The 13,324-nt window shown below is 44.9% G+C and overlaps 1 protein-coding gene across 1 annotated transcript in view; it reads left to right on the top strand.

Annotated features, from left to right (window-relative positions):
* Positions 1–12,696: 12,696 nt before the first annotated feature.
* Positions 12,697–13,324, top strand: part of LOC147108604 (uncharacterized) — a 67,514-nt gene continuing 66,886 nt past the window's right edge. Inside the window, exon 1 of the mRNA XM_086004287.1 lies at positions 12,697–12,775. Within this exon, the coding sequence (XP_085860413.1) occupies positions 12,697–12,775 (79 nt within the window). The remainder of the gene's footprint in view (positions 12,776–13,324) is intronic.

Raw genomic sequence — 13,324 nt, 5'->3', positions numbered from 1 at the left:
GAGTTTAGAAGAATGAGAGGGGATCTCATTGAAACTTATAAAATTCTGACAGGACTGGACAGACTAGATGCAGGAAGGATGTTCCCGATGGTCGAGGAGTCCAGAACCAGGGGTCACAGTCTAAGGATAAGGGGTAAGCCATTTAGGACAGAAATGAGGAATTTCTTCACCCAGAGAGTGGTGAACCTGTGGAATTTTCTACCACAGAAGGCAGCAGAGGCCAATTCATTAAATATATTCAAGAAAGAGTTGGATATATTTCTTAAGTCTAAATGGATCAAGGGATATGGGGAGAAAGCAGGGACCGGGTACTGAATTTGGATGATCTGCCATGATCGCATTGAATGGTGGAGCAGGCTCGAGAGGCCGAATGGCCTACTCCTGCTCCTATCTTCTATGTTTCTATGGCCCATCGTGCCTGTGGTGGCCAAAAAAGAGCTAGCCAGCCTAATCCCACTTTCCAGCTCTTGATCCGTAGCCTTGTAATTTACGACACTTCAGGTGCATATCCAAGTACTTTTTAAATGTGATGAGGGTTTCTGCCTCTACCACGCTTATAGGCAGTGAGTTCCAGACCCCCACCACCCTCTGGGTGAACAATTTCTCCTCAACTCCCCTCTAATTCTTCTGCCAATTACTTTAAATCTATGCCCCCTGGTTGTTGGCCTCTCTGCTAAGGGAAATAGGTCCTTCCTGTCCACTCTATCTAGGACCCTCATAATTTTATGCCCCTCAATTAAATCACCCCTCAGCCTCCCCTGTTCCAAAGAAAACAACCCCAGCCTATGCAATCTTTTCTCATAGCTAAAATTCTCCAGTCCTGGCAACATCCTCGTAAATCTCCCCTGTACCCTCTCCTATAGTGCAATCACATCTTTTCTGTAATGTGGTGATCAGAACTGTATGCAGTTTATGTTTTCATGTTCTTTTATTGCAATGTCACTTTGAACAGTACTGTCATAAATCGCAACGTCTACAAGAAGTACTACTGAACGGCCAGCTGAGGGCGCCGCCCGAGTAGTATAAATACTCGGGCATGGGCCCACCTTGGCCAGAGACAGTCTGGAAACAGGAAGCTAGTGACTACTAACTAGGCCTCCATGCTTGTTACAAGTCGATTAATGCCTTGCTTTATGTACAACCAAGTGCGTAGTGAGACTTTATTACGTCAAGTACCACAAACTGAAATCAGAATTGCCAGATCGGGAGAAAAAAGTGAGACACTGGGTATAAAAATCAAGCACAAACTTTAGAAGAAATACTTCAGGAAAATAATTCCTGGGTCGCCACCTCAAAGTTACTCGGATTAAAATTAAAACGAATCCCATACTCCACAGAAAAATGTTGGCTGCAATACAAGAGTCATACTTTAGTGCATGCGGAAGTTTACAATTGAAAAAAAAAACCTATCAAACAAAGCAAAAGAGAGAAAAAAATCTAGAGTATGTTCTCTTAATGAGCACTTGCTTGGATCCTGCTGCTTAAGAAGTCATCAATAACCTGCCAATTTTTTGAACTTTTTTTGAAAACCTACTGACCTCCTACAATCAATCCTCCTTTTCAGTCTTGTTAAAATCACTTCCCACGTTTACCAAATTAGCTGATGTATCTTTCCAAGGGTAACTATTCTGCCAAGATTGTCCTCTCACAGAAGTTCAAGGCAGGACACCTGTAGTGTATGTAACCGTTCCACCTTTAAGAGAACTATTGTATGTAACCGTTCCACCTTTAAGAGAACTATTTTAAGAGTTGCACTACTTTATCTTGGCTGCTGTATACTGTAATACCGGCGGTGACCACACCGGTATATAAGTGCTGTGTAATGATTTATTGGGCAGTTCCGCCCTGACCTTCAACCAGTAAAGTCCTGTTAAAGTTTACTCTTGTGGCCTGTGTAGTAATTCGCAATATAACACACAGACTTAACAGTGGCGACGAGTTTGATCTTACCCTGCGGCAGAGATACATCCAAGGCAGTTTAACGGGCGTCGAGAAGAGGCATCCGCCCTCGTCATTCTGCTGAGAGAAGACTCGAGTCTGCAGAGCAAAGGAAGAAGGAAGAATTCTGACACGAAGCCTTCCATCAGCAACAGGCAGTGATCGTCCCTTCTATCATGGTGGTGGGTGAGCCGATCAGCGACGAGAAGCAAGTCGGCCACGTTGACTGTGAGTAGGGGAGAAAATAAAAAAAACGGAGGATATAAGGGCGGAGAACTCGACCACAGCCGGGGAAAGGAGCCGGACAGAAGTCGGGGCCAGAGGTGCTGAGACTGGGGCAGCATAGGGCACGGAAGCCGCGGTGAAGGCAAATGCAGCCGGTGTGAGAGACCGGGCTACAAGCGGGAACGCAGCCGGTGTGAGAGACCGGGCTACAAGCGGGAACGCAGCCGGTGTGAGAGACCGGGCTACAAGCGGGCTGGGAGACGCAACAGCGTCGAGAGACAGCTCGACCGCGACCGGTGAAAAAGGCCGGGCAGCTACCGAGGCCGCGAGGCGCGGGAGAAAATTAAAAAAAAACCACGGAGAACTCAGCCGCAGCCGGGGGGGAAAGGACCGGACTGCAAGAGGGGCTGGGAGGCACGATTGAAAACCGCTGAGGGGAGAACGAGACCGAGCGAGCGAGGGAGAATGAGACCGAGCGAGCGAGGGAGACCGTGCGAGCGAGGGAGACCGAGCGAGCAAGGGAGAACGGGACCGAGCGAGGGAGACCGAGCGAGATTTCCGCCCAGCGGCTTACAGCAGCTTTCCGCAAAGGACCAAGAGCTGGAACTGTCCGCCGCCAACTGGTTGTCCCCAGCGCCCGGTTGCCCCTGTCGGGAAAGGGAACAAGGAACTCAATCAGCTGTTCTCGCGATTTCAGAATAAACTGAAGCCGGCGCACAGGCTGCGAACCCCGAAAGCCAGTGGTCGTCGCCCGAGGGCAAAGCTTACCCCTCCCGCCAGAGGAAGAAACGCGGGAAGCCGCCATTTAGGCGGGGAAGAAGACAAGCGCGGGAAACCGCCATTCTCGGAGGCGGGGAAGAAGATAAGAGCGGGAAACCGCCATTTTTGAAAAAAAAAGTTAAAGAAAAATTTCGTTGTTGTTTCTCAAAAAGATTGCGAAGATGCCTAAGCGTGGTAACATCAACGATTTCGATCCTGATGTGGAAGATTGGGCCACGTATGTAGAACGCATAGAGATATATTGTAAGGCAAATAAAATATCAAATGATGATAAAGCACTAACCTTACTAAACTCAATGGGTGCGAAGACATATGGGCTATTGAAGCATCTTCTATCACCAGCTAAACCGGTGGATCAGACTTTCGCTAATATTGTTGCTGTCCTGAAGGATCATTTGAACCCCACACCGCTGATGTTAGCGGAACAATTTAAATTTTATGCGAGAACGCAACTGAAAGAGGAAAGCAACGCGGAGTACTTGGTTGAACTGCGTAGGCTAGCGAAATACTGTCAGTTTGGGGAAAATCTGACAGAGGCACTGAGAGACAAGTTCGTGTGTGGGTTGTCAAAGGAAGGAACACAAAAGCGACTGCTCGAAGAGAATGATCTTACACTTGATAAGGCTGTCTCTATTGCAGCATCGCACGAAGCCGCAGCGAGAGGCATGGCGGAAATGCAGCTGAAGGCAGCGGTACTCGGCGTAGATCAAATGGCTTTGGGTACAACGAAATGTTATCGTTGTGGAAAGACAACACACGATCAGAACCAATGCTGGTTTAAAAACCAGGAATGTAGAAAATGTGGCAAGCTTGGTCACATAGCTAACGTATGCCGGTCAGGTAAGAAGACCAGCAACAAAAAGTCACCGCAGGAAAAGTGCAGAAAGGTACATAAGGTGGCTGAGAAGAGTTCGGATGAACAGAATTCGGATTCAGACTCCAACAGCCAGGAATTGGGTAGTCTGAGAATTCACAATGTGAGTAAGGAAGCTGACCTACAAACTATCTGGGTCACGCTCAAGATAGCCGGAGTCCAAGTGAAAATGGAATTGGACACAGGATCAGCCCTAACAGTCGTAAACCGAAGGGACTACAAGCGGCTATTCTCACATATACCCTTGAGAGATACCAAGAATGTATTGCAGACATACACGGGGCAAAGAGTATACCCCATCGGAAAGATAAAAGTCAAGGTGAGACACAAGGGCAAAGAACACCAAGGAATGGACTTATATGTACTACCTGAGGGAGGTCCACCACTTCTGGGATGGGAGTGGATCAGGAAAATAAATATGGACTGGCACTCCCTAAAAGCAATAAAGAGTGAGAACTCGGTGAAGATAATCAGCTCAGACTCTGGAACTGATGATGGTAAGACCAGCCCATGTGCAAAAGACAAGTCTAAAATGGACTTGCAGACTAATGATGGAAAAACAAAGGAGTGCATAAATGCTTATGCTTCAGAGGAGAACAAAGTATCAGAACAGAATTCCACTGAACAACAACAACATAGTTTGACAGAGAATTCTGAGTCTGTCCAGTCTACAGACATGCACATTTCTGAGGAACACCGGGCTCGAACTCAACTCCATTTCAAACTACAACAGCAATTAGAACAAATGATTCACCGTTTTGAGCAAGAGATGAATGCAACGAAAAAGTTCTTTGACACAGAGTGGGAGAATCTGGAAAGACAGCAGAAGCAGCCGATGGAGAAAATGGAGCAGGAACACACAAATCGTCTGCGCGAGGAGGCCAAACGAATCAAAGCTGATTCGGTTTCTGAAGGTGCGTGCTCTAATCTGGTGGAGCAAGATGTTCAACAACTGAAGGCGCTTGTTAGCAGGTTGCAGGCAGAAAAGGCTGATTTGGTTGCCATGAATTCCGAGCTCCTACTGAAGTTGGGTGCAGCATCACCGGACGATTCATTTGTTGAAATTCGAATGGTGGAGGCTGTGGATGATGGCGAATTAAAAGCAGCAAAGGAGCCCCAGTGCAAGGTTACAAACAGCCCTGCAGCCTATACGTCAAAAACACATGACGACGATACTGGGAAACGTCTGATGTCAGAAGAGTTAACGGTCAGCCAACTCCTTCATATGCTGAGGAACAAGACTCTGAAATGGGAAAAACTTGAACACGAGCTTCAATCTTCAAAGGAAAGGGGTTCAGAGCTCTCAAAAGTTATTGCAATAGCTGAGGTTGCAACACAGACTGAGAAGATTGCAGCAGAGCAGCCCTTGGATGCCAAGAGTACGCTGACTCACGTCAATGTAGAACAACAGAATGCTGAAACAGCTGCTCCAGTAGAGGGATTGAATAGTCCGATCAATCGATCTCCGAATGAAGTTGAAGTATTGAAATCACAAATGATGTCATTAGTAAAAGACTTGCAGGAAGCCCAGAAAAAGCTGGATGAAGCTGAACACATGAAGAAGTCTCTTCAGGAGAGATGTCTGGATTTGGAACAAAAGCTGGCTAACGTCCAGCTGGGCATGGAGGAAATAGAAGACCCTCTCGCTGGCCTAGCTCAGGACGACACCGAATATTACCACGACCTGTTCTGCCCAGCTTGTGGGGAAATCTTCCAAAGTGCAAAAACCATGAAGAATCACGAAAAGTCTAAGAAACACTGGGAGATGGTGGCGCTACTACGGCAACAGGAGGAAGAGGAGGAGGAACTGTGCATGCAGCTGGGAGCGGAGCCCAGAGAGTCTCCAAGAAGCAGAAAAGGAAAAGACGAAGCAGAAGATGATGACCCGTCTGAACCATTATCACCCCTACCAGGTCACGCACGTGGTCCCTTGAGTCAAATCAGTTTGGAAGTAGAAAAACTTCCCAAGGTACTCGAGCTTTTAGAAGTCAGCAATGCTGGTTCTGAAGTTACGGAAGTTCAAGCTGGTTCTGAAGCTACGGAAGTTCAAGCTGTTAAGTCCAGTGAAGGACTATTAGATGAGTCACCCCAGCAACAAGAACCTACTACACCATCAAAAACTACTACACCACCGAGGCGTTATCCGGACCGAATCAGGAAGCGCAGGAGGCGCCACCGCAGAGACTGAATCTGTGAACTGTTTTCCGCAGAGACTGAATCTGTGAACTGTTTACATGAAGTTGTGTATCTATGTTATGATGTTATGTTTAATGGGGAATATATATATTGTAAGCTAAAAAGGGAGGATTGTAGTGTATGTAACCGTTCCACCTTTAAGAGAACTATTGTATGTAACCGTTCCACCTTTAAGAGAACTATTTTAAGAGTTGCACTACTTTATCTTGGCTGCTGTATACTGTAATACCAGCGGTGACCACACCGGTATATAAGTGCTGTGTAATTATTTATTGGGCAGTTCCGCCCTGACCTTCAACCAGTAAAGTCCTGTTAAAGTTTACTCTTGTGGTCTGTGTAGTAATTCGCAATATAACACACAGACTTAACAACACCCAAGCTCTAAATGATGATGCTGTATGACAAGAAAAGCAGGACACCATGCCACAGACATCAAATATACAAATCTACAGAGCAACTTGGCTATTGCTGCTTAATTACCTGATTGCTTTAGTTATGAATTTAAGTCTTTCATAGATGTCTTCTCAGTTCAGTAGCATCAGGAGCTTAAGTGGTCTGAGAGTCTGCCTTCAATGAGAGTTGACTCAAACTGCCCTGTATCTACTTGTACAATTGCATAATCTGGAGGAGTAACTGGAGGAGTAACAATAGCATCGCCTTATAATCTGGACTGGATAATCATGTCTTACGCCCTTGTATCGCTACAAAGACGGACTGAGTCAACACTAGATGAGGCGAAATTTGTTTGAAACATAAGCTGCTTTATTCCATGGAAAAATTAAATGTACAGCGCAATAGGTATGATTAGCATCACTTAGCTTAATCAATACAATTTGGCTTCACATAATGATATGAATAATTATGAATGTGTAACCCTATCCCACTAAACAGTTAATTTTATCTCCCTGTATACATATTTTTTTGGTTTTCTGCTACTATTCCACTTGCTTAAAACTTAGCCAGTTGGTTTTCCAGTGATCTTCTGTCCCAACACTGTGTTTTAGGGCTTCTTTACTCTAGATATTTTTGGTCCCATGTTTTAGACCACTCTCAGATGTGACCCCAGAAGAAGCGTTTTCACTTGTCCAGATAAATAGATAAATTCATAACATAACTATGGCTAGAACAGAGAACCATCTGAAATTTATTCCAGCTACTGGTTTGTACTCTGCTGTGCTCCTCATCTTCAGAAGAAGACAAAATTAATGTTACACTAGACTTTCATTTTGTCTTTAACTAACAAAAATGTCTATTAAACAATAAGAGAACAAGTTAAAACATAGCAGTAACATGACATTATTAGAGGAATAGTTCAGCTTAGCCAGCTCTTTGTGTAGTAAAATAAAATAGTTTGCCCATGCTGTGCTAAATTAGAAGTAATATTCTTACGGAGCAGTTCTTTTTCATTTTCTCACCATTTACTGACCTCATCTCCTCTGGAGATCTTCTGTCCAAAGCCTCCAACCTCATAGAATTATAGAATGGTTACAGCACAGAAGGAGGCCATTTGGCCCATCGAGCCCGTGCCAGCTCTCTGCAAGAGCACTTCAGCTAGTCCCACTCTCCTACCCTTTCCCCGTAGCCCTGCAAATTCTTTTCCTTCAGGTACTTATCCAATTCCCTTTTGAAAGCCACGATTGAATCTGCCTCCACCACCCTTTCAGGCAGTGCATTCCAGATCCTAACCACTCGCTGCATAAAAAAGATTTTCCTCATGTCGCCTTTGGTTCTTCCGCCAATCACCTTAAATCTGCGTCCTCTGGTTCTTGACCCTTCTGCCAATGGGTACAGTTTCTCTCTATCTACTCTGTCCAGACCCCTCATGATTTTGAACACCTCTATCAAATCTCCTTTCAATATTCTCTGCTCTAAGGGGAACAACCTCAGCTTCTCCAGTCTATCCATGTAATTGTAGTCCCTCATCCTTTGAACCATTCTCGTAAATCTTTTCTGCACCATCTCTAAGGCCTTCACATCCTTCCTAAAGTGCGGTGCCCAGAATTGGACACAATAATCTAGTTGAGGTCGAAACAGTATTTTACAAAGGTTCACCATAACTTCCTTGCTTTTGTACTCTATGCCTCCATTTATGAAGCCCAGGATTCCATATGCTTTTTTAACCACTTTCTCAACCTTCCTGCCACCTTCAACGATTTGTGCACATATACCCCCGGGGTCTCTGTTCATGCACCCCCTTTAGGACTGTACCCTTTAGTTTATATTGCCTCTCCTCATTCTTCCTACCAAAATGTATCACTTTGCACTTTTCTGCGTTAAATTTCATCTGCCACGTGTCCGCCCATTCCTCCAGCCTGTCTATGTCCTCTTGAAGTCTATCACTATCCTCCTCACTGTTCACCTTACTTCTAAGTTTTTTATCATCTGCAAATTTTGAAATTGTGCCATGTACGCCCAAGTCCAAGTCACTCATATATATCAAGAAAAGCAATGGCCCTAGTACTGACCCCTGGGGAACACCACTGTGTACCTTCCTCCAGTCCGAAAAACAACCGTTCACCACTACTCTGTTTCCTGTCACTTAGCCAATTTTGTATCCATGCTGCCACTGTCCCTTTTATTCCATGGGCTTCAACTTTGCTGGCAAGCCTATTATGTGGCACTTTATCAAATGCCTTTTGGAAGTCCATGTACACCACATCAACCGCATTGCTCTTATCAACCCTCTCTGTTACCTCATCAAAGACTCAATCAAGTTACTTAAACACGATTTGCCTTTGACAATTCCGTGCTGGCTTTCCTTAATTAATCCATACATGTCCAAGTGACTGTAACTCTGCAGCGAAGTACTGCTCTCCGGCATGGCTATCAAGTCCGCATGGCAAATCCGTTGATGTACAGCTGAATTCTACTATGAGAATTATCGACACCAACACCTTGGCTGCCCATGTTTGCAAACATCGCACCACCACACCTACGCCGCGAATATGCAGTCTCCAGAGAATACAACCGCTACACCAGCAAAGACATGCCGATCCAGGTCGACTTGAACAACCTACCACCAACCCATCTCAAATCTAAAAGGCCATTTTGGACTTTCGCCGAAGCCCTTCAGCGATCTCCCCTCAGCCTTGATGACTGATGGCGAAATGCTTGAAAGAACTGTGACATACGGAATGGATTCCTTAAGAGGACCACGCAGTACAACCTGAAGGATCAAACCTTCCTCGCAAACCTTCCAGCTTTTGCCTGGATATCCAACTTCGATATTAACATTTGATTTGCTGTTGGTATTGATTCTGCTATTGGCATTTAGATCTCCTTTTGTTTCTTTACCCATTACTATCCCCCTTTGCCTTGCACCATCATCCCTTTTGTCATTTAATCTCTCCTGCCTTCCACCCTATCACAGGCCTTCCCTTTTGATCTTTCCTCCCCCCTTTCCCTGCCTCTGCATTTGCATAAAACCTGTTACACCTCTAATTATATTACTTGGTTTTACAGGGCATAATTTCAAAGTTTTCAGGTGACTTGAAACTCGGAAATGCCGTAAACAGTGAGGAGGATAGTAACAGACTTCAGGAGGACAGAGATAGACTGGTGAAATGGACAGGCACATGGCAGATGAAATTTAACACCGAGAAGTGTGAAGTGATTAATTCTGCTGGGAAGAATGCGGAGAGGCAATATAAAGTAAATGGTACAATTTTAATGGGGTGCAGGAAAAATGATACCTTAGGGTGTATGTACACAAGTCTTTGAAGGTGGCAGGACAAACTGAGAAGGCTGTTAAAAAGGCATAGACGTTCTCGGGCCCCGGAAAAGTTAGCGCCCCCTCGCTGGAAATTGAGTGGTAGTTCCCCAAGAGGGAGGCGGGGCACTACTGGAAGCACCCTGCCTCCCTCTTGGGGCGCTTCGAGGAAATATCGCAGCACTTTGTGCCGTGGTATTGCAGGCCTTCCTTCTCTTCTTAAAGGGGAAGGGCCTTGCGCAGCATGTCCTGGTGCCCAGCTGGACCCCCGGGGATCGGGAATGCGGGCAAAAGAGCCCGGCACTCGAGAAGTGCCGGGCTCTTTGAGCGCAGCCGGCACTCCCGGGACGGGGGTGGACCGTTCAGGAGGCCAGGGACGGCAGCACAGGCAGGTGTTGGCAGGCGGCCAGCAACAAAAATAGCTGCCCCGCACCTCGCCTTTAAATTGTGCCTCCCCGGCCGCAGGTAGGCCCCCCTGACCCCATCTGACATAGCGTCCGGCGGTAAGTCAGGAGGCGCTCCCGAAGATCGCGGCCGTGGTGCGAGCGGGGCGCTGTGTACAGTGATGACGTCATTGCTGGAGGCGCAGCGCCGCAGGGTGCTACCAGTTAGCAACGTCGCTAACCTCCTGCTGAATTTCGTGAGAGGCATGGGTGGCACCACGCCTGGGCGCTAGTTGCTTTGTGCCCCATTAGTGCCCTCTTATGGTGCTAACGGGAGACGCAAAGCAACCAAATTTTTACCCCCTTGGTTTTATAAATAGAGGCATAGAGTACAAAGGCAAGGAAGTTACGCTAAATCTTAATTATAAAACATTGGTTAGGCCTCAATTGTGTGCAATTGTGGGCACCACATTTTAGGAAGGATATCAAGACCTTAGAGAAGATGCAGAGGAGATTTACAAGAATGGTTCCACGGATGAGGAACTTTAGTTATGTGGATAGACTGGAGAAACTGGGGTTGTTCTCCCTAGAGCAGAGAAAGTTAAGGATAGATTTGACAGAGGTGTTCAAAATCATGAAGGGTTTTAAAAGAGTAAATAAGGAGAAACTGTTCCAGTGGCAAGAGGGTCGGTAACCAGAGGACATGGATTTAAGGTAATTGGTAAAAGAACTAGAGGCAACAAGAGGAAAAGAAATTTACACAGCGATTTGTAGTGATCTGGAATGCACTGCCTGAAAAGGTGGTGGAAACAGATTCAATAATAGCATTCAAAAGGGAATTGGATAAATAAATTGCAGAGCTATGGAGAAAGAGCAGGGGAGTGGGACTAATTGGATAGCTCCTTCTAAAAGCCGGCACAGGCACGATGGGCTGAATGGCCTCCTTCTGTGCTGTATTATTCTATGATTCTATGCCACACCTGCCAGATTGGAAATAATACATTTCTCTATTTGCAGTTGCAAGTCAGAACTGGGAAGGTGCCAGAAATAAATGTCATATTGTCTATTTAATAATTAGACGCTAACTGTAAGAATCAGAAACAATCAGCTCAATGGAACAGGCTCAGTAATACGTGTTTCAAAAGTATAGATTTCTGGAAACAGATACAATGAAAACAAAAAGGACTTACGTTCATGTAACACTTTATCACATCTCTCAGGAATGTCTCAAAAGATTGGTCATACAGTGAATTATTTAGACGTGCAATGGCGGTTGTTATGTATTTGAGTGCAGCAGCTATTTTGAATATAAGGTCCCATAAACAACAATGAGAAGAGTGACCAATCAATCTGTGTCTTTGAGGTTTGGATTGAAAGTCAAATGTTGGCCAGGACACAGATTGACTCCTTGCTTTTCTTCAAATAGCGCAATGGGATCTTCATCATCCACCTATGCCAGCAGAACAGGCAGATGAGCCTTGGTTTAACATCTCATCCATAGGGGAGCCCCTCAAACAATACAGCACTCCCTCAGTACTGCACCAAATTGTCAGTTTAGATTATATGCTCAACTTCTGGAGTGAGACTTGAACCAGTAGCCTTCTGACCCTCTGGCAAAGGAACTGCCAGCTGAGGTAGTGATCCAAAGAATCGCCTTATAAATAGAAAACTCTGCCCATTGATCTCATTTGTTGTGAAATGTATAAAAGTCTGTATAAGAGAGTGAGTAATTTAAAAGTAGTTGGAAGTATTGATTCTAATATTACGTAAAGACACTCTCCCATGATTACAGTTTCATTACTTAAATGACTTGTTATTTGCTTTCTGCTTATCAGGACCTTCCATTCCCAGTGATTGAAACATTCCCATTTTATGCACCATCCAGACTATTCCCTCTGGGAATCACTGACGATTCTTGTTGCTCCACAAGTTTCTCCAATAGCTTCATGTGTTAGACAACATTTCAAGCTGAGTGATGGAAACAGCCAGTGCAAAACTCTTTGCCTTAACCGTCTCTCCATAGATTGTCGTCCTTTTTTAATGAACACTTTTTCCCTGCAGTTCTTTCTCTTTTTAATTCATTACATCCCAAATCATTTTACCTCCCCACCCCACCCCCTGTTTTTCCTTTTAACTTCTGAAAATGTAACCATGGCAAACGTAGACTGCAACAACACTCCCCACATCTCTGTGCAGAAGTTGGTAAACACCAGACTGTGAAGAATTACTCATTTTTCAGTTTGAATACATAATGTAAAGGATGAGGTCTACCTTTCTGACTAGCTTGCACAATATTGTATTGTGATTCTATTTCTGTCAACGCAATCCCAAACTGCATTTTGGTAGCTAAAGCAGAGCAGAAAAAAAGCTTATGGTGTTTAGAAGCTGTCTATAATAGGTGTTACTTCAGTCATAGTGCTTGTCTATTTTTATACAAGGTGTTGATAGGTTGTCTTCCTGGTCGTCAGTGTTCTTTCACAAAAGTACTTTTCTGTATTTGACATTGGAAGTCTTATGTTTCTTTATAAATAAGTTAGCAGCCTGAAAAATCTACTGTCAGTATTAACCAGCTGAGAAGTCTACTGTCAGATATGATGAAAGCTGACAACTTTAACCTATATTATCAGAAACGCATTGTTTGTGTTTACAAAACTGAGTGGAAAGCCAAAGGTGATCTGTGAGGATTGGGGTGATATGTAGGTGGAACTTAGTACAGGATAGGATTTGGTAGTCAAGTTTTGGATCAGTTGGAGTTTATGTTAAGTGGAGATCAGGAGGTTGGTGATGACAGCATTGGAGAAATTGAGCCTGGAGGTAACAAAGCCATGGATGAGGATTTCAGCAACGAGAAGGAGTAAGGTTGGGGTGAAGGCAGGTGACATTGCAGAGATGGAAATGGCAATCTTGGTGATGGACTGGCTTTGAGCTTTGAAGCTCACCTCAGTGTTGAACAAGACACTGACATGTACATTGTTAGGTTTAGGCTGACCAAGCAGCCAGGGATGGAGATGGAATCAGGGCTAGGGTGTAGAGTTTCTGGCAAGAAAAAAACAAAAGGGTTTTGGACATGCAAATGTTTAGTTGGAGGAAGTTCTGCCTTATCCATGACTTGCTGACACACAGGCAGTTGGATAGTGCAGCATCAAGTGGGACTTGAGATTACTGGCAGAATATTAAATGGTATGGATTAGGTATGCAGATAATGGGAAGAACTCCTTT

The sequence above is a fragment of the Somniosus microcephalus genome, chromosome 13 (assembly GCF_052327205.1).
Source record: "Somniosus microcephalus isolate GS21.2 chromosome 13, FLI_Smic_1.0, whole genome shotgun sequence".
NCBI lineage: Eukaryota > Metazoa > Chordata > Chondrichthyes > Squaliformes > Somniosidae > Somniosus > Somniosus microcephalus.
The sequence above is the reverse complement of the archived record's forward strand: the minus strand, read 5'-3'. Positions and strand labels throughout refer to the sequence as shown.